Raw genomic sequence first — 26,087 nt, forward strand, 5'->3', positions numbered from 1 at the left:
AGGAGGGTAGTAAAGCACTGAAAAAGGTTGCCCAGAGAGGTGGTGGAATCTCCATTCTTGAAGGTTTTTAAGACCCAGCTAGACAAAGCCTTGGCTGGGATGATCTAGTTGGGGCTAGTCCTGGTTTGAGCAGGGAATTAGACCAGAGACCCTCCTGAGGTCCCTTCCAACCATAATTTTCTATGATTCTATAGTAAGGAGGGACACCTTCATCAGATGTGCCATACACTTCAATTTTTGCCCCATGAAATGCCCTGTCTCTATAATTGCTGATGCTAGTTTGTTGGAAGAATAAATTGGGGGGAAAGGGAGAAACAGTTTATTTTGGGCAATCCCTTGTGGGAATAAATTTCCCTTCTTACAAATATTTCAGCCCTCAGCAGGATTAAGATAACACTTGTGTTCACCCTACAAGACTTTACTGTGCCTTAATATGTATTTAAAAAAAAACCCCGTTTTATAGATTTCATATATTTACATATGAAAAATGTAAAAAGAATCTAAAAGATACTCCAAGGTTTGTGTGCCTGTGTAAAGATTCTAATGCTAGGAGACTCTCAGACCCTCTCTCTGTTTCAGTCCTGAACATACTCTTCCTTCATTTATTACAATACTAGAAGTACACAGGCTGACTTATTATAAAAACCAAACAAAACCAAATTTCCTTAGAACCACAGCATACATCTACTGATGACTTTAGATTTTTTTTTACAACAATGCATACTCTTGAACTGAGCCTGTTAATAACAAAAATTAGTCAAATCTATTTTCAGACACTACTTGTAACATTTATTTCTTCTTAGGACAGCATGCATACAATGCACTGAGCCTGGAAAAAAAAAGGGCACAGGTTGTATAAGAAACATTCTAAACCCTATTGCTCAGGGTTGACATTAAAGAAGTTTCTACTTCAGGCAAATTTAACTGCTCTTGCTTTTTTATGCTTGTTTGCAGATAAATGGATATCAAAGACAAAAAATACTAGGATTGTGTGAAATTTCACTGGCTGTTTCATTTCAATGCTGTTTCAACTCGTTTTGAGCTTGAAACAGCAACATCGAAACGAAACAAAGCTTCTAAACAGCCTCAAAACAGAACGAGGGCAGTTGAAATGTTTCAAGTTTCGAAACTTTTTGAGTTTCGAAACTCAAGCAGGGCTTGCCTGCAGGGAAACAAAGTAAGGAGAGGGAGGGGGAAGAGGGGGCAAGGACTGCTCTCATATTGATTGTGTAGCTGGCCAGTGACTGTCATCCTTCCCTGAGGTCCCTTCCATCCCTCCCCCAGAGAACTGGGATTGGAAAAACAGGATAAAGGCAGCATTGTTTGAACTGGCCTGCTTTCTGTCACCCATGTCATGAGTTTTGCTTGAAACCCTGGCACTATCTCCTTGAAACGTGGCTGGCTTCATGGTCTCAGCAGGGGCTAGCATGCCTGCAGTTTTCACCACCCCCATGCCTTAACACACACACACACACACACACACACACACACAGTCACACGTCATGGATTTTGCTTCTCAGAAGCTTGAGGTGCAGCTTCCCAGAAACCCCTGGACCTGACTCCTTGAAACTTGGTAGGCTTCATGGCCTCAGCAGGGGCTACCACCCCTGCAGTTTTCACCCTGCTGTGTCTTAAAACATACACGTGACACAAGTTTTGCTTTCAAAAATTTGAGGTGCAGTTTCCCAAAAATCCCTGCAACTATGTCCTTGAAACATGGCAGGCTTCACGGCCTCAGAAGGAGCTATCATTCCTGCAAGTTCCATCTGAATCAGGCAAGAACTGACAAAGTTATAGGCAGTTTCATGGCTCCCCATTATAGCCTATGGGCAAAACACTGAAGCAGTGAAAGAGTTTCAACGAAACAAAACGGAACAGTGGTTTTGAAATGAAACTCGAAACGAAACACTGTCCCATTGAAACGGAACATCGAAACAAAATGGTGCTGTTTCACACAGCCCTAATAAATACTATATTTTCATGATGCGGGTGGAGAACCTTGGGGACCAATCAACCTAAGGTCTCTAAAGAAGTAAATATTTAAATAAATGCACAAGTAACAGGACTAATCAAATGCCTAATGTTCACAAAATAAATGATGTGGTACTTCGACAAAGAGCTTAAGTTAAGGCTCTGATCCTGGTAAACATGTGCTTAACTTTATAGGTAACTAATGCTTAGAATAAAAAATTTAAAAATAAACTACAAGTGCAGGTAAAAGTACAGAGCAAACATGAACACCCAACATGAAGGTGGTATTCAGTACAGAAATATTTTGGCTTTTATTTATGTTACCTTCATTATTCCTCTTTTAACTCTAAAGCAGGGGTGCTTAACCTCTGGCCCATGGGGCAAATGCAGCCTGCAGAACCATTGCATCTGGCCTGTGGGGCCCTTATAGGTTCGAAAATTTGGCAGTGGGGAAGCAGTGACCATTAATACAGGCATCCTCCTCCCTCCTAAACCCCTGTACAGCAGGTTGGAACCATGCCCTAGCCCCCACTTCTGGATCAGGGTCAAGCCACATCACCTTCCCCCGCTGTGGTGCCAGGTCATGCCCCTTTCCCTATACAGGGCTGGGGCATGGCCCCTTCCCTCTAATTCAGGCAAGGCTGGAACCTGGCCATGCACCTTCCTTCTCCTCCCCATGTTCCCCACAGGGCCAGGCCATGCTTCCTTCCCTCTCCCTCCCTGCTCCATTGGGCTGGGACAAGTTTCTTTCCCTTGTGGAGCTGCATTGCAGCCACCCTGCCCTCTGCCACCCACCCTGCTCTGCATGGCCAGATGGTGCTTGCCATGCCGGTCCCAGGCACCAGATCAGGACCACCAGCTGGATCCAGCCTGTGGACCGACTGGGTGCTGTCCATCCAACCTGCCGTGGAAAAAGGTTGAATACCACTGTTCTAAAGTAACATGCAGATAGCTATAATGATTGTAACCTAACTATATAATCAGGGAATCCTAAGAGTGCAGTATATGATGTGGTCAGAATAGTAGTATAAATTATATATTTAATTATTCAGTCATAACTAGGCATGCATTCTTCTTTTCTGTGATGCAGAGATCTTCAGGAGACTAACAGCCAGCCAAGTACAAGATTCATCAATACCATTCTTTTATGCTATTCTGCAAATTTTGATTTTCAAAAGCTCCAAGTTATTATTGCGTTGAAAATCCCCAGTGAACCAATATTTTTAATTAGGTTATTTATAAACAAACACGAGCCAGAAAAATTTGCAGTCAGTTTTTCCCTCAGACCAAAAGCTGTCAATGTTTATATTAACCCTTATTTTTTAATTTTACAAATTAATAACTACTAAATATTTATTGCTTAGGACAACTTGAGACTTATCAGGGATCCTGGTTTTCTCAGTTTAAAAATTATGTGATAAAAAACTGAAAATCCTAATTTTTCCATAATTATAATGAAACGCCGCTATTTATATAGATATCAGTTAAACATAATATTTTATTGATTTATTTACAATTTAAAAGCAATTCAGATGCCTATCAGTGCTTCACTCATTATAATAAAATACATTCCAAATACATATTTTGGCTTTTGGTTTTGGCTTTTTTATCATGGCATATTAGAGCTCCCCTTGCTCTCTTTGTTTACCAGGACGCAAGTCCAGCTGCGGCTGTTCCTCCTGCTGCTTTGTGGTGCTTAGCAGCCCTGATATGCCAGTGCCACTTACTCCTAAACCACAGCCCCTCCAGCCCTGACAGTGCCCCCCCAACCTGCAGGCCCCCACCCCAGCCCCACAATGTGTGGGGAAGGGGGTGCCTGACCATAGCCAACATGTTGCTGGGACATGGTGGGGGACAGATGCCCCCTGGATTTGTGCACCCACAGTGGGCATGGGGCTGCAGACTGATCAGACCAGCACAGGCAGGAGCTGCCTCTGCAGCATAGCAGGCAGGAACGACGAGGGAGAGTGGAGAGGGATGGCAAAACTTGTTGCCATCTCTGCCAGGAACCCCCACACCAGTCACGCCCCCAGCTGCACAAGAAGTAACAGACTGGTGGGTAGTGGTGCTCTGCCCTCACCTCCTCCCATTGCCAGCACACTGGGCCACAGTTCTATCCTGCTCCCAGGCCCCAGCTCTTACTGCCAGTCCCCTCAGGCCACAGCTGTACCCCAGACAGGAGATGGGGTGGGGGGCAGCACAGGCGGCCTGAGGGGAGTGGCAGCAGCGGCTGGGTCATGGCGGCAGGTTAGAGCTGTGGCGCGGTGGGCGACTGGCTGGCGGCAAGAGGAGGTGAAGGCAGCACAGCCCCTGCCACGGTCCATTACTCTTTGCACTGCTGGTGGCATGCCTGGCATGGGGGTCCTGGCACCAGCAGCAATGAGTCTTGCTGCCCTGCTCCACCCTCCTGTGCTGGGTCCCACTTGCTAGGCCATGAAGGTGGTTCCTGCCTATGCTGGTCTGGCCAGGCTGCAGGCCTGTGCCCCGCTGTAGGCACAGAAATCTGGGGGGGTGGGGCACATGCCCCCATCATAGATTTACTTGTAGGGAGCTGCTCTCCACCACACCACCTGGCCGCCGTGTGCATGTATGTGCGTGCACATGCACAAGACACCCCTGTCTGTGATTGCTCTCCTCCCACTCCCCCTACTCTCCCAAGCAGCTCCTTGAAGGCTGGAACTCTGCCAGCCTGAAAGTCTCCTGTGGTTTTTTCCTTTAAGGGAGAAAATCCATGTTTTTCTGCAGCAAATGGAAGACCTGTGTCCGTTTGTCATATTGCTCCAATTATAGATCAGTCCCCGCCCCCCTGGCTTAAAGAGAACCATAAAAATCATCCTCAATTTATGGGGTAACTCTATAGTCAGAGAAACATGGCATTACAATGTGAAGCAGCTGATCCTATGTAGCATTGTTAAGCATGAGCAACTGGTGCCTCCTGAAGAGGCAGAAGCCACCAATGGCAGCAGCCCTGTCAGAGGGGAGTGGGCACCAGCCCTACCGACAGCAGCAGTGTTGGTCGTTGGGGGGGCACTGGCCCTGTAAGCTGGGGGCACGTGCACCCCTATGCACCCCCTACCCATCACCTATGTCATTAAGGACCGTAATGGCTTGTCAGGCTGCTGGCTGATCTTATGACCCCACAAATGCTACCCATTGTGGCTCTTAGGAGCACCACGTAGCATGAGTCTTGGCCCACACAAGGAAGAGCCACTATGGCTGGGTAACCCAGATCACCTGCACCTGGAATTTCTGGCGATTTCCCTGCTTTCTTGTAGGAGGTAGGCATTAATCCTTCCTCAGGCAAACTAGGGGCTCAGAAGTCTTAAGAAGGTGGCATCAAGTTGAGATTTCCTGACCCTTGGCTCTGGTGCCTTAGGTTCCCAAAGATGTGGCAATCCATGTGGCAGGTCACCACTGGAGCCACAAAGTCAGGAAAGAGTCCACAAAAGGAGGTGGCAGGAAACAAGGAGTTCTGCTGGAGTCTGTGATGGGGTCCAGCTCCATTACTGCAGGGAGGAGCACGTCCAAGCCACTTCTGTCCTGAGATGGCTCCCCACTCCCCCCCACCCCAAGACAGCACTGTGGCTACATGGACCAGCTAGAAGGCCATGTGGCAGAAGCAGAGGTGACAAACAGCCCTGGCTGGAAGAGTGCCCCCAACTGCAGACAACTGGAAGCCCAGCCACCTGGGCAGGGTGGAAAGGCCTGCCCCCATGGGAGCAGTTTGTTCAAAGCAGCCAGGAACTAGTGGGGGTGGGGGTGGGCTCCTGGGCAAGGAGCACGCTGCCACTGCTGAAGACGCTTGGACAGTGTAATTCTTGGATGGGTTTACCCTTGTCCAACAGAAGCCCTGTTGCCAACCCACATCCAGATCCAGGCTGTTGGGGTACTAGAACCACAACACAGGGAGCAGAGAGCGGAGACCACAAATGGTGACCATGACTATAAGTGCAACCCTTTTCATTTATTATTACTATTGATTTTTGTTAACAGGGATGGACTCTGGGAAGGGAGCCCAGGGCCTGGGGAAAAGCTCATAATCCAGGGGCAAGCCTCAGGCCAGCTGCCCAGGGAGGCCAAGGTCCTGATCTGTGGATCCTTGGCTGACCCTCCACAACTAGAATATTAGGGAGTCGGGGAGTAGCAGTACACCCAACCCAACACACCCAGCAGTGCCTCTCCAGGGTCAGGGCTACCTGGGTGGTTCACAGAGCCCTGCCTGTATTTCACTTGGAAGATGGTCAAAGCCAATAGTGAAACACTTTGGATTCAACAAATGAGCATTTTGCAACAAAACAAAACAAAACAAAACAAAACAAAACAAAACAAAACCATCAGAAATCTTCCATACAAACAGCCAGTTCACCCTTCCCCACCATCCCTCAAAAAATTAGGAAAATGTGGATTCTAAAGCTTTAAAGCCAGGGCTGTTTGAATTAAGGATTTATATCCTATAGATCTGAATCCTGAACTGCTGTTTAAATCTGGCCATTGTGATTATTTACAGCAAGGGTGGGAAAAATGTGGCCCGCAGGCCAGATGCGGCCCACCAGGCCACTCTACCTAGCCTGTGGGGCCCCTAAAAAAATTTAGAAAATTAATATACAGCTGCCCCTCGCTGTCTGTCATGAGGCCCTCAATGGCTTGCCAAAACTCAGTAAGTGGCCCTCCGCCCGAAATAATTGCCCACCCCCTATTTACAGGCTTAAACAGTTTCATTTCTTTTATTGTTTATTGTACAGGCATCTTCCATGAAAATGGCTTTCCCAGCACATTTTTCAAGCCCTTTGATGACCAGCTAGTGATGACGGGACCAGGATTGTGAGGTCTGGAAGCTCATAGTTATGAACTGGCATGAAGGCAGCAGTTACAAGAAGATCCTTCTAGCAGCTGGATGAGGCAGGAGTGCAATTCTGCAGCTGTAACTACAACTGAGCAGCCCTTTTCAGGATCCAATCTGCTTACTTCACATGGGGAGGGGGCTAGAAAATGTGCCCTAAACTAGCCTACCTTCTTCCTGACTAGCTAATCACATCCAGCAGAATCACCTTTACTGAGGATAGAATCAATAAAGTTATCCAATCAATTTCAGGACCTAGAGCATCAAGACCCTCGTGAACAATGCTAATAGTGAACGCCCAGAGCACCGTATTGCAATCATGGCTCAAGAACTCAGGCAACACAACAATGTCGCTGCACTGAACAAGACCTGGTTAGCTGGAGATGGGCAACTAAAAGAACATGGAGGTGGCTGTACCTTCTTCTGGAAAGTTAAACAAAGAGAACACCAGCTTCATGGAGTTGGTTTTGCCATAAAAATGAACTCATAAACCACCTCAACGAGTTCCCTATCAGAATTAATAAACACTTCATGACTCTCCATCTTAAACTAGCAGGGAGCCAATATGCCATTGTTTTCAGTGAGTATGCCCTGACTCTTGACACTGCTGATGAAACCAAGGAGGAATTCTACAAAAACCTTAAGTCCTTTCTGGCATTCCAAAGGAAGACAGACTTATTCTGCTCGGTGATTTCAATGCCAGAGGTGGGAGGAACTCGAACCTGTGGAATGGAACCATTGGCAAGAAAGGAGCGGGGAAGGTCAACTCCAACAGCATCCTCTTCTTGACCAAGTACACAGAAGATGGACTCATCATTACCAATGCCCTGCTCCACCAGAAAAAATGGCACAAGACATCATGGCAGCATCTGTGATCTGAGCCTTGGCACCTGATTGACTACAACATTGTTCATGCCTGGGATTGCAAACATGTCTGTATCACCTGAGCTATGCTAGGAGCTGATGATTGTTGGACCAATAAACTCATCCAGTTGGTTATGTCACTCAAACTGGCTCCCAAACAACAGCTACAGCAGAAGAAATGCCAATGGAAGATCAACATCAAAGGATTCAAGGAACTGATCAAGCCACACCTCTTCTACCAGTGCATCAACAAAAGATTCCAATCAATAACAATGGGAGAATGTCAGCAGCATTTGAGGCGTTTTCAAGTCCACCATCATCAGCGACTGCAAAAAGACACTTGGATTCTCTACCAGGAAACATCAAGGCTGGTTTGAAGAGAAAAACTGTGAGATCCAAGAGTTGATTGACCATAAGCACAAGACCTTTTGTACTTGGCAGAATAATATCAACTCCAATAAAAGAAACTGCATCTCCAACAAACCAAGGCAGAGGTCCAAAGAAGACCCACAATATGAAGAACAGATGGCAGAAAGACGAGGCGAAGGAAATTCAACATCTTGCTGACATCCATGATATGAACAGTTTTTTCAAGGCCACCAAACACATCTACAGTCCAAGCACGCAGGGACCAACCCCCTTGAGATCTAAGGATGGATGAGACCTGATCAAGAAAAGGGGAGCCATCCACACGCATTGGAAAGAGCATGTGTTGAAGACCTTCTCAACTGAGACTGTTGTTGATGAAAGTGTTCTCAACTCCATCCTGCATCATCCAGTCAGAAATCCCTCCAACCCTAGACAGGAAAGCCTGTGAAGAAAGCCATCAAGCAGATGAAAAATGACAAGGCATCTGGAGCTGATGGAATCTTCTATCAAAATCTTCAAGCATGCGGGAGAAGAGCTCACTTCAGAGCTCCATGCCCTCATCTTAAGGATTTGGAATGGTGAAGAAATTCTAGATGACCTCAGGGATGCCATGATCATGACAATCTTCAAAAAAGGAGACAAGTCTGACTGTGGAAATTACAGAGGGATTGCCTTGCTGCCCACCACAGGAACCCCTCCTGAACCGTCTCCTTCCACTGCTGAAGAGCTCCTCCTAGAATCTCAGTGTGGGTTTAGGGCATCAAGAGGCACAGCTGACATGATCTTCACAGCTGACCTGCTGCAGAAAAAGTGCCAGAAGAAACATAAACCTCTCTACCTGGCCTTCTTTGACCTCATGAAAGCATTCAATTCTGTCAACTGAGAAGCACTGGGGAATACTTCTGAAGTATGGATGTCCACTGAAATTTATCACCATTCTTTGCCTGCTCCATGACAGAATCCAAGCCGTGGTTCCCAGTAATGAATCTAATACAGATCTCTTTGAGGTTCAGACGGGAGTTAAGCAAGGCTGCATCACTGCTTCAACACCCTTCTCGATATTCCTTACTGTGATACTACATCCGATTACCAACAAGCTTCCAGTTGGAGTGGAGCTAAAATACTAAATGGATAGTAAACTGTTTAATCTCATGAGTCCGTGTCAAAACCAAGACCATCCTGGCCTCAATAATTGAGCTCACATATGCTGATGATGCTGTAGTCTGTGCTCACTCAGAAACAGATCTTTAGGCAATCTTCAATGTCTTTACTGAGGCATGCAAGAAAATGGGACTTGCACTTAACATTCAGAAGACTAGGGTCCTCCATCAACAAGCTCTTAATGAGTAATCCCCAGTTCTGGTAATTCAGGTTCACAGTGAGACTCTGCAGAACTTCGAGTATTTCCCATAACTTGGAAGCCATCTCTTGCAGAAGGCTGACTTTGACAAAGAAATCCAACATCACCTCAAATATGCAAGTGCAGCTTTCAGATGCCTGAGGAAATTGGTGTTCGAAGATTGCAACATCACATCCAAAACCAAGCTCATGGTTTAACAAACAGTTGCGATCCCCACCTTACTGTAAGAACCTGAGACATGGACAATATACAGGAGACACCTCAAGCTGCTGGAGAAATACCATTAGCACTGCCTACAGAAGACCCTTTGAATCCAGTGGGAAGACAGATGCACCAATATTAATGTACTTTTGCAAGCAAACACCACAAGCATTGAGGAAATGGTCATTCGACATCAACTTCGTTGGGCCAGCCATGTCATCTGGATGTCCAACTCCAGACTCCTGAAGCAAGTTTTATTCTTCCACTTCAGGTCAAGGTGTACACTCAAAAGGAGGGAGAAAAAGTACTTCAAGGACATCCTCAAGGCTAACTTGAAAAAATGCAATATCAACATCAACTCCTGGGAGACTATTGCCCAGGACTGCCCCAAATGGAGGAAGAGTCTACTGTGAGGATCTCGGTACTTTGGAACCTTACAATGACAACAGGAGATGGAAAAGCAGAAGTGGTAAAAACAGCACGTTGCGGACTGAATTAAGAATCCTGAGCCACGCACCCCACACAGAAACATGTGTCTGAGTTGCAGCACAGTCTGTCAATCCCAGATTGGCCTTGTCAGCTATCTTCGAACCCACAGATAAGACATTAATTCAAGACAATCATCCGCAACTGCGAGGGACTGCCAAAGAAGAGAAACAGTTTCAGTTTAACTAAAAATATGCCTTAATATACTGACATTCGGAAATGGCTGAAAGCAATGTAGTGAGTCTTGGGCAAAATTAAGTTTGGTACAGAATATACCTTTTATGCTAGTAATTTTTGTGCCTTTAACACCTGGGTCCTTAACTTAGTTATTTGATTCTGTGAGATCTGTAACAGCAATACTAGTTTAAGGGTTTGATCCTTACAGGGAAGGCTATTTTCCTAAAACAGAACCTGAGAGTAGAGGTGCACGATACATCAGTCCGATACTGGATCGATAGAATCAGTGCCAATAAAGAAAATTGACTACATCAGAAATCGGCTTTTTTTGCTTGATGCGGCTGATACTGTGCCTGATAAATATGCGCAACTGCAGCATGCACAGGGCCAGGAGCGCAGTCTGGCAGCTTGGAGAGCTGTGTCCAGCTGGTAAGTCTGTTGTGGTGAAAGGGGAGGGAAGGGACGTGGGAGGGCAGATCGAGGCCCCTGCAGTGAGGGAGGGAGTGGGGCTGGGGCAGATGCTGCCCAGCCAGGGAGGGGCACGGGATGGTGCTGCGGCTTGTCCATCAGGGGGCATGGGATGGATCTGCAACTTGTCTGGTGTGGGGCAGCTGTTGCTGCGGGCTGGGCCCAGGGGCTGCACCCGGGGTGGGTGACAGCGACACTGGGAAGGGTATACGAGCGCTAGAGGGGCTGCAGCCATCCCAAAATTCGCTTTAGCTCCACCTCCCCACAACTCCCTACCAGCACTGCCAGCCCGCACCCCAAGCACAGTTCGGCCCAGCCCCCACCAGAAAGAGGCCAGCACAGCCCCTAGCCCCAGCCTGCAGCGGCGGCCACCATGCACAGATCTGGGGACACGTGCCCCCCCCCCCCCCCCCAATGCCCCACCCTAGCTGGACAGTGCCTGCCCCAGCCCCTCTCCCTCCTTCACCACAGGGGCCTCAATCTGCTCCCCCTTCCCCCACAACAGATTTACCAGCCAGACACTACTCTTCAAGCTGCTGGGCTGCCTATTAGAAAATTGGATCAGTATTGGCCGATATGCCTCCTTAAAAATTGGCTATCAGTATTGGCCCAAAAAATCTCTATTCGTGCATTCCTACCTGAGAGAGTGGGATTGACTTGCGTGCAGGGTAAATTTATAATCGGAACACAGTAAAATAAGTAAATACACACACTTTTCCTTTAGACCTTGCTTTGATAACATTAAAAATGGAAAAAGAAAAAAATAAGTCTGAAGTGGTTTTTCTTCTACCTGGCCTTAATTATATTGCAAAAAGATAAGATTTAAAAGCAGTTATAGCAAATCCTAAGGTATTTAAAACAGAACTTGTAAGTTTCTTTGGTATTAATTTAAGCAACTTGAACAGTATTGGGTTGGGGTCAAGCCAAAAGATTTTACAAATAAAAGTACTTGCTAGTGCAGAATGAAAGACCCCAAATCTTTTGAAGTCTTCACTGCAAGCTAATGCTTCTCTCCCAGCTTTACTCCACTATGCAGTATCTTTTGACAACCATTCCACTGCAGTCATCACATACATACAGACATTTTCTCTTATTCAATAGTCCATCTCTAATCCCATCTTGGATGCACAAAATCTTTGAGGAAAAAGAGTGTTAAGGTTGCAAAAAAAAAAAAATCAAGCACCCAAAATTTTGGAAATATCAGAATTAAGGTTGCCTTAATTATGTCCTCATTTCTGTATACATTATGATACACAATCACATTTTTTTCTACAGAAAATTTGCTTCATTCAGTGCTGACTTGAGCTTCTGATTTTGACTTTAAGTTCTAGCAATACAGATGTGTGTGTGTGTATAATTTCTTTCTTTTATTTTTAAAAACACACATTAAAAATAAAACCTTCTACATGGATTATCAATACGGATGGAATCTATCTATCACTACCGACTTGAACTAACCAAATATTAGGTACCAGTAGGCAGTCATCCCCTATGTATTTTAGCACTGGAAGGGATGAGACATCAACTTTCCATTGGGTTTTCAATATTTGCTGACATGAGAAATGATGAATTTTAAAACTCTCGGGTTCACACTGTAAAAAGGAAGTTTTTCCTAATTGGCCTTTTCTGCTTTCAGTTTGACCCCTTTCTTTCTACTCCGCCCAATCTCATCTCCGATTCTCCTCTGGCTGCCTCTTCCACCCTCAGTTTCCACTCCTCTGGCTTCTCCTCCTACTCACAAGTCTTTTTGCTAGTGTCTTATCCTAGTTTTTCACATGGGCTCCTTATCCAAGCCATTTCATTCTGCTCTATCCCCAGTGACATCACTGGTTCCTAGTCCTTTCCAGTTCCATTGTAATTCTTCCTCCCACATTTCTCTTACCTGCTTCAGCTCTTTCCACAATTAGTACTGGCCTCATCTCCCTCCAAATTTCCCATCTCCTTGGCTCAACCAGTCCTGGTTGCCTTTCCTAACCTATACCCACTTATTTAAACATTTTTCTCACTAATATATATCTTGAACACTGTAGATAAAAGAGAGGGCTTTAAAATCCAATAACTATTTGTTTGGGTATTAAACATTTTTTTCAAAACTTTTGACAAAGGTGTATTAACACATCAAATGATGACAACCTGTCGGGTGACTGCACCTACTGCCTTTAGACTGCAAAGCATATACAAAATCATTGTATCTTCATGCACTGTAGATGTGGCATTTCTATTTTACTTCTGGATAGATTAAATGTAGATAATGTTGTAAGACTTTTCTTTACCTGTAGTTACTTGATAGTGTGTAGTCTTCTGAAATTAAAAACAGAAAGCAGAGTCAGAAGTTAGAACTGCAAGTTATTTTGACTAAACCACTTACTTATTTCAATGCTGTAAGGCACCTATCTCCTTCAATTCTCCATGGCTATGGATGAGATTTATGTTGTTATTTTAATCTACAAGGCAATGACTATACTGGCATCATCTTGTTTCCACCTTGTTTACTCAAGCCTTGGTACTGTTGTGGTAAATCAGCAAACACAAGCTATAACGTAACTTTGTATCTATCCAGTTAATGACAATACTCTCCTTAGGGATGCTCTAGAGCAGGGGCGGGCAATTATTTCAGGTGGAGGGCGGCTTAATGAGATATAGTGAGCTGTCGAGGGCCACATGGGTAGCCCCACCCTTTGAAGGTTGCTCCACCCCTGGTCGCCATCTTCCCTGACCTTTGCCACCGGAAGTCCCTCCCCTTGCCTCCCAGTAATACTCCTTTGGGGGGGAGGGGAGTTGCCATATTAGAACCAGAAAAAAACAAATCATACACTAAGAGTCAAACACCTACTATAACATATTCTAATTTTATTACAAAAAATATTTGTCATGATTTGTGTTTGTGTACTGTATATAGAGGCGATTGCATAATAACTTAAAAATGAAATTTTAGTCATATATTGTGTAAGGGGGTATGGCTGGGTGGGTGTGTAGTAGGCTGTGGGAGTAATTTGTGAGGTAGTGTAACTGTGTGTGGCAGGCATAGGGTATGTTTGAGGATTGTGGTGTTTATTGGGTGTGGGTATGTGGCTCTGGAACACTGTCCTCTCTTGCAGTCAATGCAGGCAACACTGTGTGCGATTTGTGGGGTGGGAGGGGTGTGGGGACCACCCCATACACTTTCCCCATGGTGCAGCAGCAGGTAGGGGTGCTGGTGCCTGGCTCCAGCTGGAGCTGCACATTGCAGCAAGGAGCACAGCCCTCTGCCAGGCCATCTGTGTTGCCAGTGCTCCCTGCATTCATGCAGCACAAGAGGGAAACCCCAGGCGCTGGAGCCAGCTGTCTTCCCCACCCCAACTGGCTTGTGCCTGGGGCTTCCCTACTGTGCCACATAAGTACGGGGAGCGCCCGTGATACAGATGACTTGGCAGGGGCTGAGCTCCTCGCCACAATGTGCAGTGCTGGCTGGAGCCAGACACCAGTGCCAAGCACTGCCCCCGCTGCCTGCCAGGGCTGCATGCCATGTGGGGGGGAGCGTAGAAGGGATCCCCATACCCCCCACCCTCCCTTATACGCACACCCTGCCCAGCGACCTCCGCACTGCCACCAGCCCCAGTCCCACACTCCGTACCCCTGCCCAGCTGCAGCTCTGCCCCGCCTTCCCTACCTACTGCCTTGAGGGAACGGGACGCTGGGGAAGCCTGCAGCAGCAACCCCACCAAGCGCTAGCAAGGCTGGCTCTTCCACCCATGAGTCGGAGCAAGACACAATACGGCATGTTGGGGGCAGATGTAGGCGCCTCACTCCCACCCTCACAGGCAGAAGAGCTGGATGAAAGTGCTTGAAGGGGTGAATCTGGCATGTGGGTCACATTTTGCTTGCCCCTGCTCTAGAATAAGGTTAGTCTAACCCATCATCCTGCCAAGTTCAAAACAGTACTTATTTGTTGACCTTCAAGGCCACACGGCCCAGTTTTTTGAAAGAGCATCTAGGGGAAACCTGAAACTGGAGGGCATCTATACACATGCTGGTTCACCTTCTAATAAGAATGTGTCAGAGCAGACTTGATTAATCAAATCTGTTCCACATCCCAATTAGAACACTTCAGCGTAGTCTCATCATCACGTGCATAAGACCCCATGAGTTTAAACATGGCCGCTGGGGCACTTTACCTAAACCTTGTTGAATGAAATTTAGATAAAGCATCCCACAGCCATCTTTAAACCTGTGGGGGCTTAATACATGTGACAGTGAGGTGTTTTAATTACTCTCTGGGAACCACTCTAATTGAAAGCACCCCCTCCACCCAACACCAAGGATGTGTATAGGCAGCAGGGATTTCTTACAATTATTGATAAGCTTTAAGACTAAGAATCAGCTTAGCATGTTTTTGCTGTGAGTGCTTTTGGGGCAGGACTGTAAAGAACACATGCCACCATTTTTAATGATGTCGATATTTTATGTTTGTAGATGCTGGATTTAGATGTTAGTGCCCAAGACGGGCTGTTTGAGGGTGTTTATTTCAACTACAATGAATGCTGGTATGCGATTTGTACACCAAGTATATTACATATTCAATTTTGATAGCAACTGATAAATACTTGATATGTTAACACAGGGGTGGACAATTATTTTGGCTGAAAGGCCCTTTAACAAGTTTTCGTGAGCTTTCGAGGGCTACACATGTAAAATCTTGCAGAAGATATCATTTTAACAAATTATAGATAAAAAACAAATCATATACTAGAAATCAAACATCTACTGTAATATATTTTAATTTTATTAAAAAAATTCCCCCCTGATTTGGTCTTTTGAATAGTGTATATAGAGGTGATTGCATAATAGCTCAATATGGTCTTACTATTGTAAAATGTGTGTGTGAGGGTGGGGAGGGGGGCCTGCACGTGTGGAAGGCTGCCTGCACGCTAAGTCTAGGGAATCGACGGTGAGGGGGCAGGGGGCAGATGCAGCAGAGCTTGCCTGGGTGGTGCATGTACCTGTATGATCCACCCCACATCCCATCCAGCCTGCTGCTGCCCCCACAGCACCCACATGGGGCCAAGCCCCACCCACTCCCACCTAGGCACTGTGTTTCCATCTGCATCGATCCAGCCCCAGCAAGCATGCACAACTTTCCCGGGGGTTGCTCCTGGTGTGGCTGCAGCTACCCAGGAACTGCTTGGCTCTCCCAGCCTCCAGCAGCTCCTCCTCCTCTTCCTCCTGTCCTTGCTGTGCTGCTCTGGGCAGGGGGGTAGGGAGCTACAGCTGGGCAGTCCCTGCCCCAGCATACAGGGCTCCAGCTCCTGGCTGCCTTCCAACAACTCAGCAGCCCACAGGTGGCTGGTCATTGTGCCAGGTGGCCGGAGTGAAAGGCAGCTAAAAGCTGGAACTAGAGTCCCACACACTGGGGTAGGAGCCATCTGGCTGCAACTGTTGGCTTGCCCCCCTGCCCCTGCCCCCGAAGCAGTGCAGCAAGGGCAGGAGAAGGAAATGCTGGAGGCAGGGGGAGCAGAGCAGTACCCAGGCAGTTGCACTAGAAGCAACCCCACCAGGAAGCTGTGAACGCTGGCTAGGACTGGGAGTGTCCAGTGGCTGTGGGCTGCCCCAGGTGGGGCTTATCCCCATGCAGAGTGCTGTGGGGGCAGCTACAGGCTAGATCCACTTAATTGACGAGCACCCACCCATGAGCCAGATGCAGTCAATTGGCTGGCTTTATCTGGCCGTGGGCCATACTTTGTCCACCCCTATGTTTACATGATTATTTATACGCGACAAGGAAAAATTGTTCATTCCCAACCTTAAACATATTCAGTGCCAGCATGCACACCAGCAACCTTGTGTAAAACAAAGGTGACAAACATGAGGCCCACAGGCCATATCCATGTTATCAGGCCCACAGCCCCATGGGTCATTGCAGCAACCCAATGTACTGGCCCTGGCCCTACGTTGCATGGGGCACCACAGGCTGCACCCAGTGCCATGCATCCTGCATGCAGCACAGGGGATCAATGCAGGGCATGCAATGTATGCTGCCAGACTAGAACAGCATGATGGCTCCTGGGATGACCTAGATTGGGTTGTGCCATAATCAGAGACAAGGCAGCACCTGTGTGGCACTGCTTATAGTGTGTGCCCCTTAAAGGCCTCCTGTGTTGCATGGAGGGCGCGGTCCAGCTCTGTGTGCAGCACAGGGGCTGGTTATGTATGCACCACAGGGGGCCGGCACAGAGCTCACAGGCTGGACCTGGCAGTGCGTGTGGCACGAGTGGTCTAGCTCCCAGGTTATATGCACGGGGGGGTCAGTCCTGGTCCAGCCCACAGATCAGCCAGCTTCTCTCATCCAAGCCTAGAAGGCCAGATGAGTTCAACACCCTTGCAGTAAAAAAAGTACTACAAAAGAAATGTTCATCTGGAACACTTAAATGCTCAGAGGGAAAAGAACAAATAACATGCCCACAACCCTAATGATGGAGAAAGTCATCTCAATTTGACACACTGCCACTGCAAAACTATTTTCGCCTTTTCACTTTGTTTTGCCCCGGGAGCCATGCACTGGCCGTGCTGTGTCCCCTGCACATCTGGCAGCAAAAGGCACAACTTGTTGCCCCCACCGTCGCCAGGCGGGCAGGGGATGTACGGCTGGCGCAGGGCTCCTGTGAAAAAAAAAGGCAGCAGGGCGGAGAGCCCTGAGCACACAGCAGGCAGCCTGCCTCCACGAACAAATCTAGGGGGGCACAAGCTCCCCCACGGGTGCCACCGCACAGTGGTGGGGAGCCAAACCCTGCTCCCCGCTACGTCCCATGGATGAACCGGCTGTGCTTCTATCTCGCTCTCTGCCCTGGCCCTGGGGTACCATTCCCTGCCCTGGCTGGGCCACACCCTAACCCAACCCCTGCCCCACGCCCTCCCTCACCATAAGGGTCTGGATCTGCCCCGCCTATGGCCCCTTCCCTCCCCCCTGCCCGTGTACAGACTTACCTGAATGGCACTGCTCTCCATACTGCCTGGCTGTGCTTCTGCCCGTGTGCATGCTGTGGCCGTACGCATGCACACAGTGTCCAGAAGCCCCAGCCAGAAGGCATTTTTATTGGTACGTTATCGGCTACACTGGCCAAAAAAGGCAATAGCCAATAATGTTAATTTTCCTTTTATCAGTGCCAATACAATATGGCGCTGAAAGGGGAAAGGGCCACTCTAGTGCCCATCTTTAAGAAAGGGAAGGAGGAAGTTTCAAGGAATTACAGTCCAGTCATTCTGACCTCGATACCAAGAAAGATCACGGACCAGGTCCTCCTGGAACCTATTTTGAAGCACCTAGAGGAGGACAAGGAGATCAGGAACTGGCACTGTGGATTCACCAAGAACAAGTCATTCCTGACCAACCTGATTCTTTCTGGGGGAAGAGCTGGGGATGTGATCATCTTGCTTTTTACATTGTATTCCATGACATTCTTGTTAGCCAGGTAAGGAAATACAGACTGAATGAAAGTACTGTAAGGTGGATACATAACTGGTTCGATTGTCATGTTCATCACAGGCTCAATGTATCATTAATGGCTCAATGTCTAGCTGGTATGAGGTATCAAGTGGGGTTCTCCAGGAGTCCTGCCTGGGTCCAGTATTGTTCAACTTCTTCATTAATGATATGGACAATGGGACTAAGTGCATGCTTTGCAAATTTGTAGATGACACCAAATTTGGGCGGAGTTGCAGACACTCTGGAGGGTAGGGCTAGGATATAGAGCGACCTGAATAGACAGGAAAAATGGTCCAAAATCAGATGAAATTCAACAAGAAATGCAAAATCCTGAAATTGGGATGGAATAATTGAATATACAAATACAGACTGAGGAATAACTGGCTAGGCTGCAGCAGCAATGCAGAGAAAGACCTGGAGGGCTACAGTGCACCAAAAGCTATATATGCACCAAGAGCATACTCTTGTTATAAGTAAGGCCAGTGGCATACTAGGATGAATGAAAAGAAGTGCTACCTGTAAATGAAAAGAAATGATTCTTCCACTCTTATTCAGCATTAGAGAGACCTAACCTGGAGCATTATGTTCACTTTTGGGGCCTACACTTCAAGGATTAAAAAGGTCTAGAGCAGATTAAAAAGGTCTAGAGCAGAGCCTGTGAAGAATCGTTTTTGAAAGACAGGTTGAAAGAGCTAGGGTTATTGTCTGGAGAAGAGAAGACTGAGGGGAGACTTGATAACAGCCTTCAAATACCTGAATGACAATTATAGACAGGTAAAGATGGGCTTTTTCTGTGGCCATAGGAAACAGGACTAGTAGCATTGGCCTCAGCTTGCAACAGAGAAAATTTAGGCTGGATATCGGGAAGAACTCTTTGACTTTGAGGTTGGCCAAGCTTTGGAACAGGGTACCTAAAAAATTGATGGGATCTCCATCCTTAGAAGTTTTCAAGAGCAGGTTAGACCCAAACTTGGCTGGAATGGTTTTAGTCTGGGATAATCCTGCCTTGAGTAGGGAGCTGCACTAGATAACCCAGGGGTAGGCAAAATAGCAGATCTGGCCAATGGCTGGACTCCATTTCCCAGCAGACTCTGCCCACATTGCTGCAGCTGGCTTCCATGGAGACCCCAGTAGTGGGGTCTCCAGGGAAATAAGCTGCAGCAATGTGGGCAGGGGCTGCTGGGAAATGGAATCTGTCATGGGCCCAATCTAGTGCATGGGCTAGGCTTTGCCCCCTCCCCAAGATAACCTCATGAGGACCCTTTCACTCCTACTTTCTTCTATTCCAATACATATCCTGTGTGGATATGCATATGTACACATACACAAGCCAATATCCCAATGATGTCCAAAATTATCATTAACTCCTGCCCCATACCTTCTCTCCTGCTCCCATATTTTCCAAAACGCTAGCCATGGTATATGATGAACAGAAAACAAAAAAACAAAAACACACCTCTCATTTCAAAGTATCTAATTACTCCAGAAGCCAAAAAAACCCATTTATTTAGGAAATAGTTCTCCAATTAATAGTGACCTAAATCTTCCACATTTGTGGAAATAACAAGATTAGAATACGATGATTCATAACATACAGTCACAAGTAAACTGATACCTTGAGTAATTTTCTCCTCCTTTTCAGGTAATTTTGTGATATGTCCTCCCAACTCCTCGGTCCTAGAAATATTTAAGGAAAAGTTAATAGATATGATATATTCCTAACAGTGTCATTCCATGTTAGATACCTTCCCTACTCATTAAATGTTTAGGGAGAATTGATAGCCGGGAAATGAACTACACACTCTAGAGGACAATTAAGCTTTGTGTTAGCCAGCAACCGCTCGCCCCCAGATCTAGGGGAATGGATGTAGGCCAGGGTGGGCAATTATTTTGGGCGGAGGGCTGCTTACTGAGTTTTGCCATGGTGCCAAGGGACGCAAGGGTAGCCCTGCCCCTTGACAGGTGCCCTGTCCCCCAGTTGTCATCTTTTGACCAGAAGTCCTGCCCCCTAACCCTGACCTTTGCCACAAGAAGTCCCTTCCCTTGCCCCCCAGAAGTACTCCTTTCAGCAAGAGGTTTTGCCATCTCCGAACCAGAAAAATACCAAATTATATTCTAAAAAGCGAACATCTACAACATTAATTAAATTTGATTTCAAAAAATATTTTTATCCTGATTTACATGCATTTGTGTAGTGTACAGAGGTGATTGCATAATAGCTTAAAATGAAGTCTTACTCTTGTATATTCATAGTATCATAGTAGCTAGGGTCAGGAGGGACCTGAACAGATCATCTAGCCTGAGTGAGGGACCTAGCAGATCCATCTCTCTGGACCCGCTGCCACAGGCAGGAATGAATGCTGGGTTCACAAGACCCCAGACAGGTGATCGTCCAACCTCCTCTTGAATTTGCCCAAGGTACGGGTGAGACCCACTTCCCTGGGAAGCTGGTTCCAGATTTTGGCCACCCTAACTGTAAAATATTGCCTTCTGATCTCCAACTTAAACCTATTCTCCATCAGTTTATCATCACTGTTCCTCATCACCCCAGGTGGTGCTGGGGAGAAAAGGGCTCTACCTATTTGTTGTTGATCTCCCCTGATGAGTTTGTAGGCAGCTACCAGGTCCCCCCTCAGCCTCCTCTTGCTGAGGCTGAACAGGTTCAGACTATTGCGGGGGGGGCATGGGAGGGATGGGTATAGGTTTGTAGGGGGCGCATAGGATTGGGGGTGGAGTGAGGGAGCACATGGGTGTATGTGTGGATATGTGGGAGGGTATGGGGGTCTGCATGTATGGTAGTACAAGGGGAGGTATGGGTGCAGGACTCACCCTATGAACACACACACACACACACACACACACAGTCCCTTTCCAAAATCCAAAAAACACCAAACACATCTATGGTGTTGGTTTTACTTTCAAGATCAGGATTGTTACTCAAATGCCAGAGCATCCAGATAGCATCAACATGCATCTAAAGACCCTTTAAACTGAACAACAGACAACATGCAACAGCTAACAGTGCATATGCCCTGACCCGATACAGATAAAAACAAAAACAAAAGAAGAATTATATTTCTAAACTTGACCAAAACCTGTCATCTGTCCCCAAATAAGATAATATAATTCTTCTTATCATTTCAATGTTAGTTTGGGCCAGGACTAAGACATATGGAAAGGAACTCTTAGAAAGTGTTCCTTTTGTCTCAGGAAGTCTGCTGCTTGCCCAGAACCCAGATCCAAGATTTCATGGAGGTATTACGGAGACTCAACAGGCCCTCTGAGAACTACCCCATGCTACTCATCCATGTGGGCACTAATGATACTGCCAGGGGAGACCCTGAGCACATCAAAAGTAACTACAGGGCACTCGGTGCAAGGGTGGCAGGTACGGGCGCTCAGGTGGTGTTCTCTTCAATCCTTCCAGTCAAGGGAAAGCTCCAGTATGAAACTGAATATAGGCCTATTGGAAGTCTCTGGGTTAGGGACAGAGGGGAGAGCAACAAGATGCTGTGGAGGGGGATCTGCTATAGACCACCAGACCAAGAGGAAGTGGTGGATGAGGCTTTCTTCAAACAGAAGTTTCCCAGTCACAGGACCTGACTCTCATGGTGGACTTCAATCACTCTGACATACAGCAGTGAAATGGCAATCCAGGAAAGTTTTGGAGAGTACTGGGGACACCTTCCTGGTACAAGTGCTGGAGCGGCCAACTAGGGGGCATGCTCTTCATGACCTACTGCCCACAGGCAGGGAAGAATTTGCGGGGAATGTAGAAGTGGATGGCAACTTGGGCAGCAGTGACCATGAGATGATTGAGTTCAGGATCCTGACAAAAGGAAGAAAAGAGAGCAGCAGAGTGAGGACCCTTGACTTCAGAAAAGCAGAAGTCAAAGCTGACTGCATTTTAAAGAAGCCTTATTGAGAGTGCAGGAACAAATCATCCCGACATGCAGAAAAACTAGGAAGTATGGCAGAAGACCAGCTTGGCTTAGCAGGGAACTATTCAGTGAGCTGAATCACAAAAAGGAAACTTCTAAGAAGTGGAAACTTGGACAAACAACTAGGGAGGAGTATAACAGAACTGCTCGGACAGCCAGGGATGAAGTCAGGAATTCCAAAGTGCAATTGGAGTTGCAGCTAGCAAGTGATGTGAAGGGTAACAAAAAGGGCATATGCACTGTTAGCTGTTGCATGTTGTCTGTTGTTCAGTTTAAAGGGTCTTTAGATGCATGTTGATGCTATCTGGACGCTCTTGGTAGCAAGAGAAGGATCAGGGAAAGTGTATACCCCTTACTGAATGGGGGAGGCAACCTAGTGACAAAGGACACAGAAAACGCTTAAATGCTCAGTGCCTTTTTTACCTCAGTCTTCACCTGCTGAGGGAGCTGGCTGGCTGACATGATTGCAGAGCCGCTGGCCATCATCTTTGAAAACTCATGGTGATTGAGTGGTCCTGGATGATTGGAAAAGGGCAAGCATAGTGCCCATGTTTAAGGAAGGGGAAAAAGGAGGATTGAGGGAACTACAGACCAGTCAGCTTCACCTCAGTCCCTGGAAAAATCATGGAGCAGATCCTCAAGGAATCCATTACTAAACACTTGAAGGAGAAGGTGATTAGAAACAGTCAGCATGGAGTCACTAAGGGCAAGTCATGTTGACCAACCTGATTATCTTCTATGACGAGAAGACGGGTTCTGTGGATGCGAGGAGACAAGTGGATGTGGTGTGCCTTGATTTTAGCAAGGCTTTTGGTACGGTCTCCCACAACATTCTCGCAGGCAAGCTAAGGAAGTATGGGTTGGATGAATGGACTGTAAGGTGGACAGAAAACTTGCTGGAGCATTGGTCTCAGAGGGTAGTAATTAATGGCTTGATGTCTAGTTGGCAGCCAGTATCAAGTGGAGTGCCCCAGAGGTCGGTCCCGGGGCTGGTTTAGTTCAATGTCTTCATCAATGATCTGGAAGATGGCATAGAGTACACCCTCAGCAAGTCTGCAGATGATACGAAGCTGGGGGGAGTAGTTGATATGCTGGAGGGTAGAGCTAGGATTCAGAGTGACCTAGACAAATTGGAGCATTGGGCTAAAAGGAATCTCATGAGGTTTAACAAGGACAAGTGCGAAGTCCTGCACTTAGGATGGAACAATCCCATGCACCAGTACAGGCTGGGGAGCAACCAGTTGAGCAGCAGCTCTGCAAAAAAGGAACTGGGGGTTATAGTGGACAATAAGCTGAATGAACCAACAGTGCACCCTTATTCCCAAAAAGGCTAACACTGTACTGGGCTGCACTGGTAGGAGTGTTGCCAGCAGGGCAAGGGAAGTGATTACTCCCCTCTATTCAGCACTAGTGAGGCCACATCTGGAGTACTGTGTTCAGTTTTGGGTCCCCTACTACAGAAAGGATGTGGACAAATTGGAGAGAGTCCAGCGGAGGGCAATTGAAGTGGTGAAGGGGCTAGGGCACATGACTTATGAGGAGAGGCTGAAGGAACTGGGCGTATTTAGTCTAGAGAAAAGAAGATTGAGAGGGGTTTCAATTGCAACCTTTAAACTACCTAAAGAGAGGTTCGAAAGAGGATGGACCTAGACTGTTCTCATTTGTGGCAGATGACAGAACAAGGAACAATGGCCTTAAGTTGGAGCAAGTGAACTTTAGGTTAGCTATTAGGAAGAATTTTCTCACTGGGGGGTAGTAAAGAACTGGAACAGGTTACCCAGGGAGGTGATGGAATCTTCATCCTTGGAAGTTTTTAAGATCCGGCTAGACAAACCCTTGGCTGGGATGATCTAGTTGGGGCTGGTCCTGCTTTGAGCAGGGGGTTGGACTAGATGACCTCCTGAGGTCCCTTCCAACTATAATTTTCTATGATTCTGTGAAAAGAAGGTATGAGGAAAGGTAATTCAAGTGGACTTCTTCTCTTGAGCAAGTGTTTGGAACATGATCTCATCAACCACAAACTCCTTATTCTATCAAAGCAACTAATGGAAGACATCATGGATGCACTCCTACTCAAAATACTGGTACTTGACTGACTATGTCATAATGCACAGGGCCATCAAAAAGTCCATATCACCAGAGCTACGACCACAGTAAATGACTGGCTGGTCTATCATGGCCTATTATGTCCATTCATATTGCCCTAAAACAAGCTAAACAAAGGAAACAGCTAAGAAAAAGGTTCAATATCAAGTGCTTGAATGATCCTGCTAAAGCCGTTCATCTTCAGTGGTGCCTCAGTGAGAAATTTTTTGGCCTCTCAGATGATTTTGACACCACTGATGACCGGGAGAGCCTCAAGAAAGGTATCCGTGAGGCAAGTAAAGAATCTCTAGGATTATCCAAAAAGAAACATTAGATAGGGAAATTCAAGCTCTCATTAACACAAAAGGAGGGCTTTGCATCACTTCTAAACAGAATCCAGACACTTACCACAACATTAAAGCTGAGACTCAGAGAAAAATTTGAGAGCAAAAGGACAAGTAGTAGGAAGACAAAGCAAAAGACAAGCAAAAATTATAATATGCATAGTTTCTTCAGCATAACCAAAGCTATCTATGGGTCAAGCATGCAAGGAGCCACTCCTCTGATGTCCAAGGATGGAACAACATTCTTTTAAGACAGAGCCACCATCAATACATGGTGGAGGGAGCACTTCCAAGAGATCCTGTACTAATATTTTAATATTGAAGACAATACCATGGAAGCCACTCCACAACGATATGCTACCATGCAGATCCATCAACTTATCAAGAGGCATCGAAAGCCATTAAGCAGATGAAGAACAAGAAAGCATATGATCCTCACAGAATACCAGGTGAAATTTATTAGCAAGGTAGAAAAGAAAAAAAAAAGCTCCCTAAAAAACTACACATCATTATTGTGAAAATCTAGAAACATGAACAGATTCTCTGAAACTTGAGAGATACTAGAATCATTTCCAAATTCAAGAAAGAAGATGGATTGGATTGCTGAACTATCATGGTGCACTTCTGTCCACAGCTCAGAAGAATCTCATCTCCATTTGCCTCAGTAGACTCACTTTCCTCACCAAGGAGGTTCTATTCAAGTCCAATGAGGTTTCAAGATGATCCAGAGCTAAAATAGGTATGATCTTGTTGCTAGACAGCTGCAAAAGTGCTGTGAGCAACATCAAATCTTTACATGGCCTTCATTCACCTGACAACGGCCTTTTATTCAATCAGTAGAGAGGCTCTATGGAAGATCCTGATGAGACTTGGGTGCTTTCCTAAATTTGTTACCATCCTCAGACTTCCTCACAACAACATAACAGCAACAGTCTTGAACAATGGCTCAGAAACAGGTCCCTTCACTATTAGAACTGGAGTCAAGAAAGATTAACATCAACCAGTCACATTCAACATCCAAGATAACCAACCTCTCCATTATTGATCTTCAATATGCTGATGACTACGTCATGTATGGCCACTCTATTGGAGAGCTCCAGGTCACTTTTGATTGTTTCTAGAGAAGCACCGATACATCGGTCTGATATCCGATACAGATAATTTTCTTTATATCGGTACCAATTTGACATCGGCCTGATGGTGCCAATAATTTGGCCAATAAATGCCTGTGCTGCCTCCAGCTGGTAAGTCGGAAGGGGAGGGAGGAAGAAAGTGGCGCAGGGCTGGGAGCAGAGCTGCAGAGAAATTTGGGGTGGCTGCAGCCTCCTCCCAGTGTCGCCTGAGCCCAATCTGAGCCCAGTCCCTGGCAAGACAAGCCCCGCCTGGCTCCGGCTCCATCCCGCAGCTGCAGCCCACCCGCACTACATGGATCCAGGGGCACACACCCCTGGGCCTTGGCATTCCCAGGGTGCAAGCAGCGGCAGGAGCTGCGTCCACCCTACAAGCTGTGCCTCCATCCTAT

The 26,087-nt window shown here is 46.6% G+C and overlaps 1 protein-coding gene across 1 annotated transcript in view; it reads right to left on the bottom strand.

The window, feature by feature from the left end:
- The window catches only part of LOC102378958, a 70,314-nt gene that overhangs the window by 41,049 nt on the left and 3,178 nt on the right, over positions 1-26,087 (bottom strand). The window contains 2 exon segments of the mRNA XM_014521506.2: positions 13,010-13,037; positions 19,811-19,872. Of these exon segments, the coding sequence (XP_014376992.2) occupies positions 13,010-13,037; positions 19,811-19,872 (90 nt within the window).

This window comes from Alligator sinensis, unplaced genomic scaffold (genome assembly GCF_000455745.1).
Source record: "Alligator sinensis unplaced genomic scaffold, ASM45574v1 scaffold1131_1, whole genome shotgun sequence".
Taxonomy (NCBI): Eukaryota; Metazoa; Chordata; order Crocodylia; family Alligatoridae; genus Alligator; species Alligator sinensis.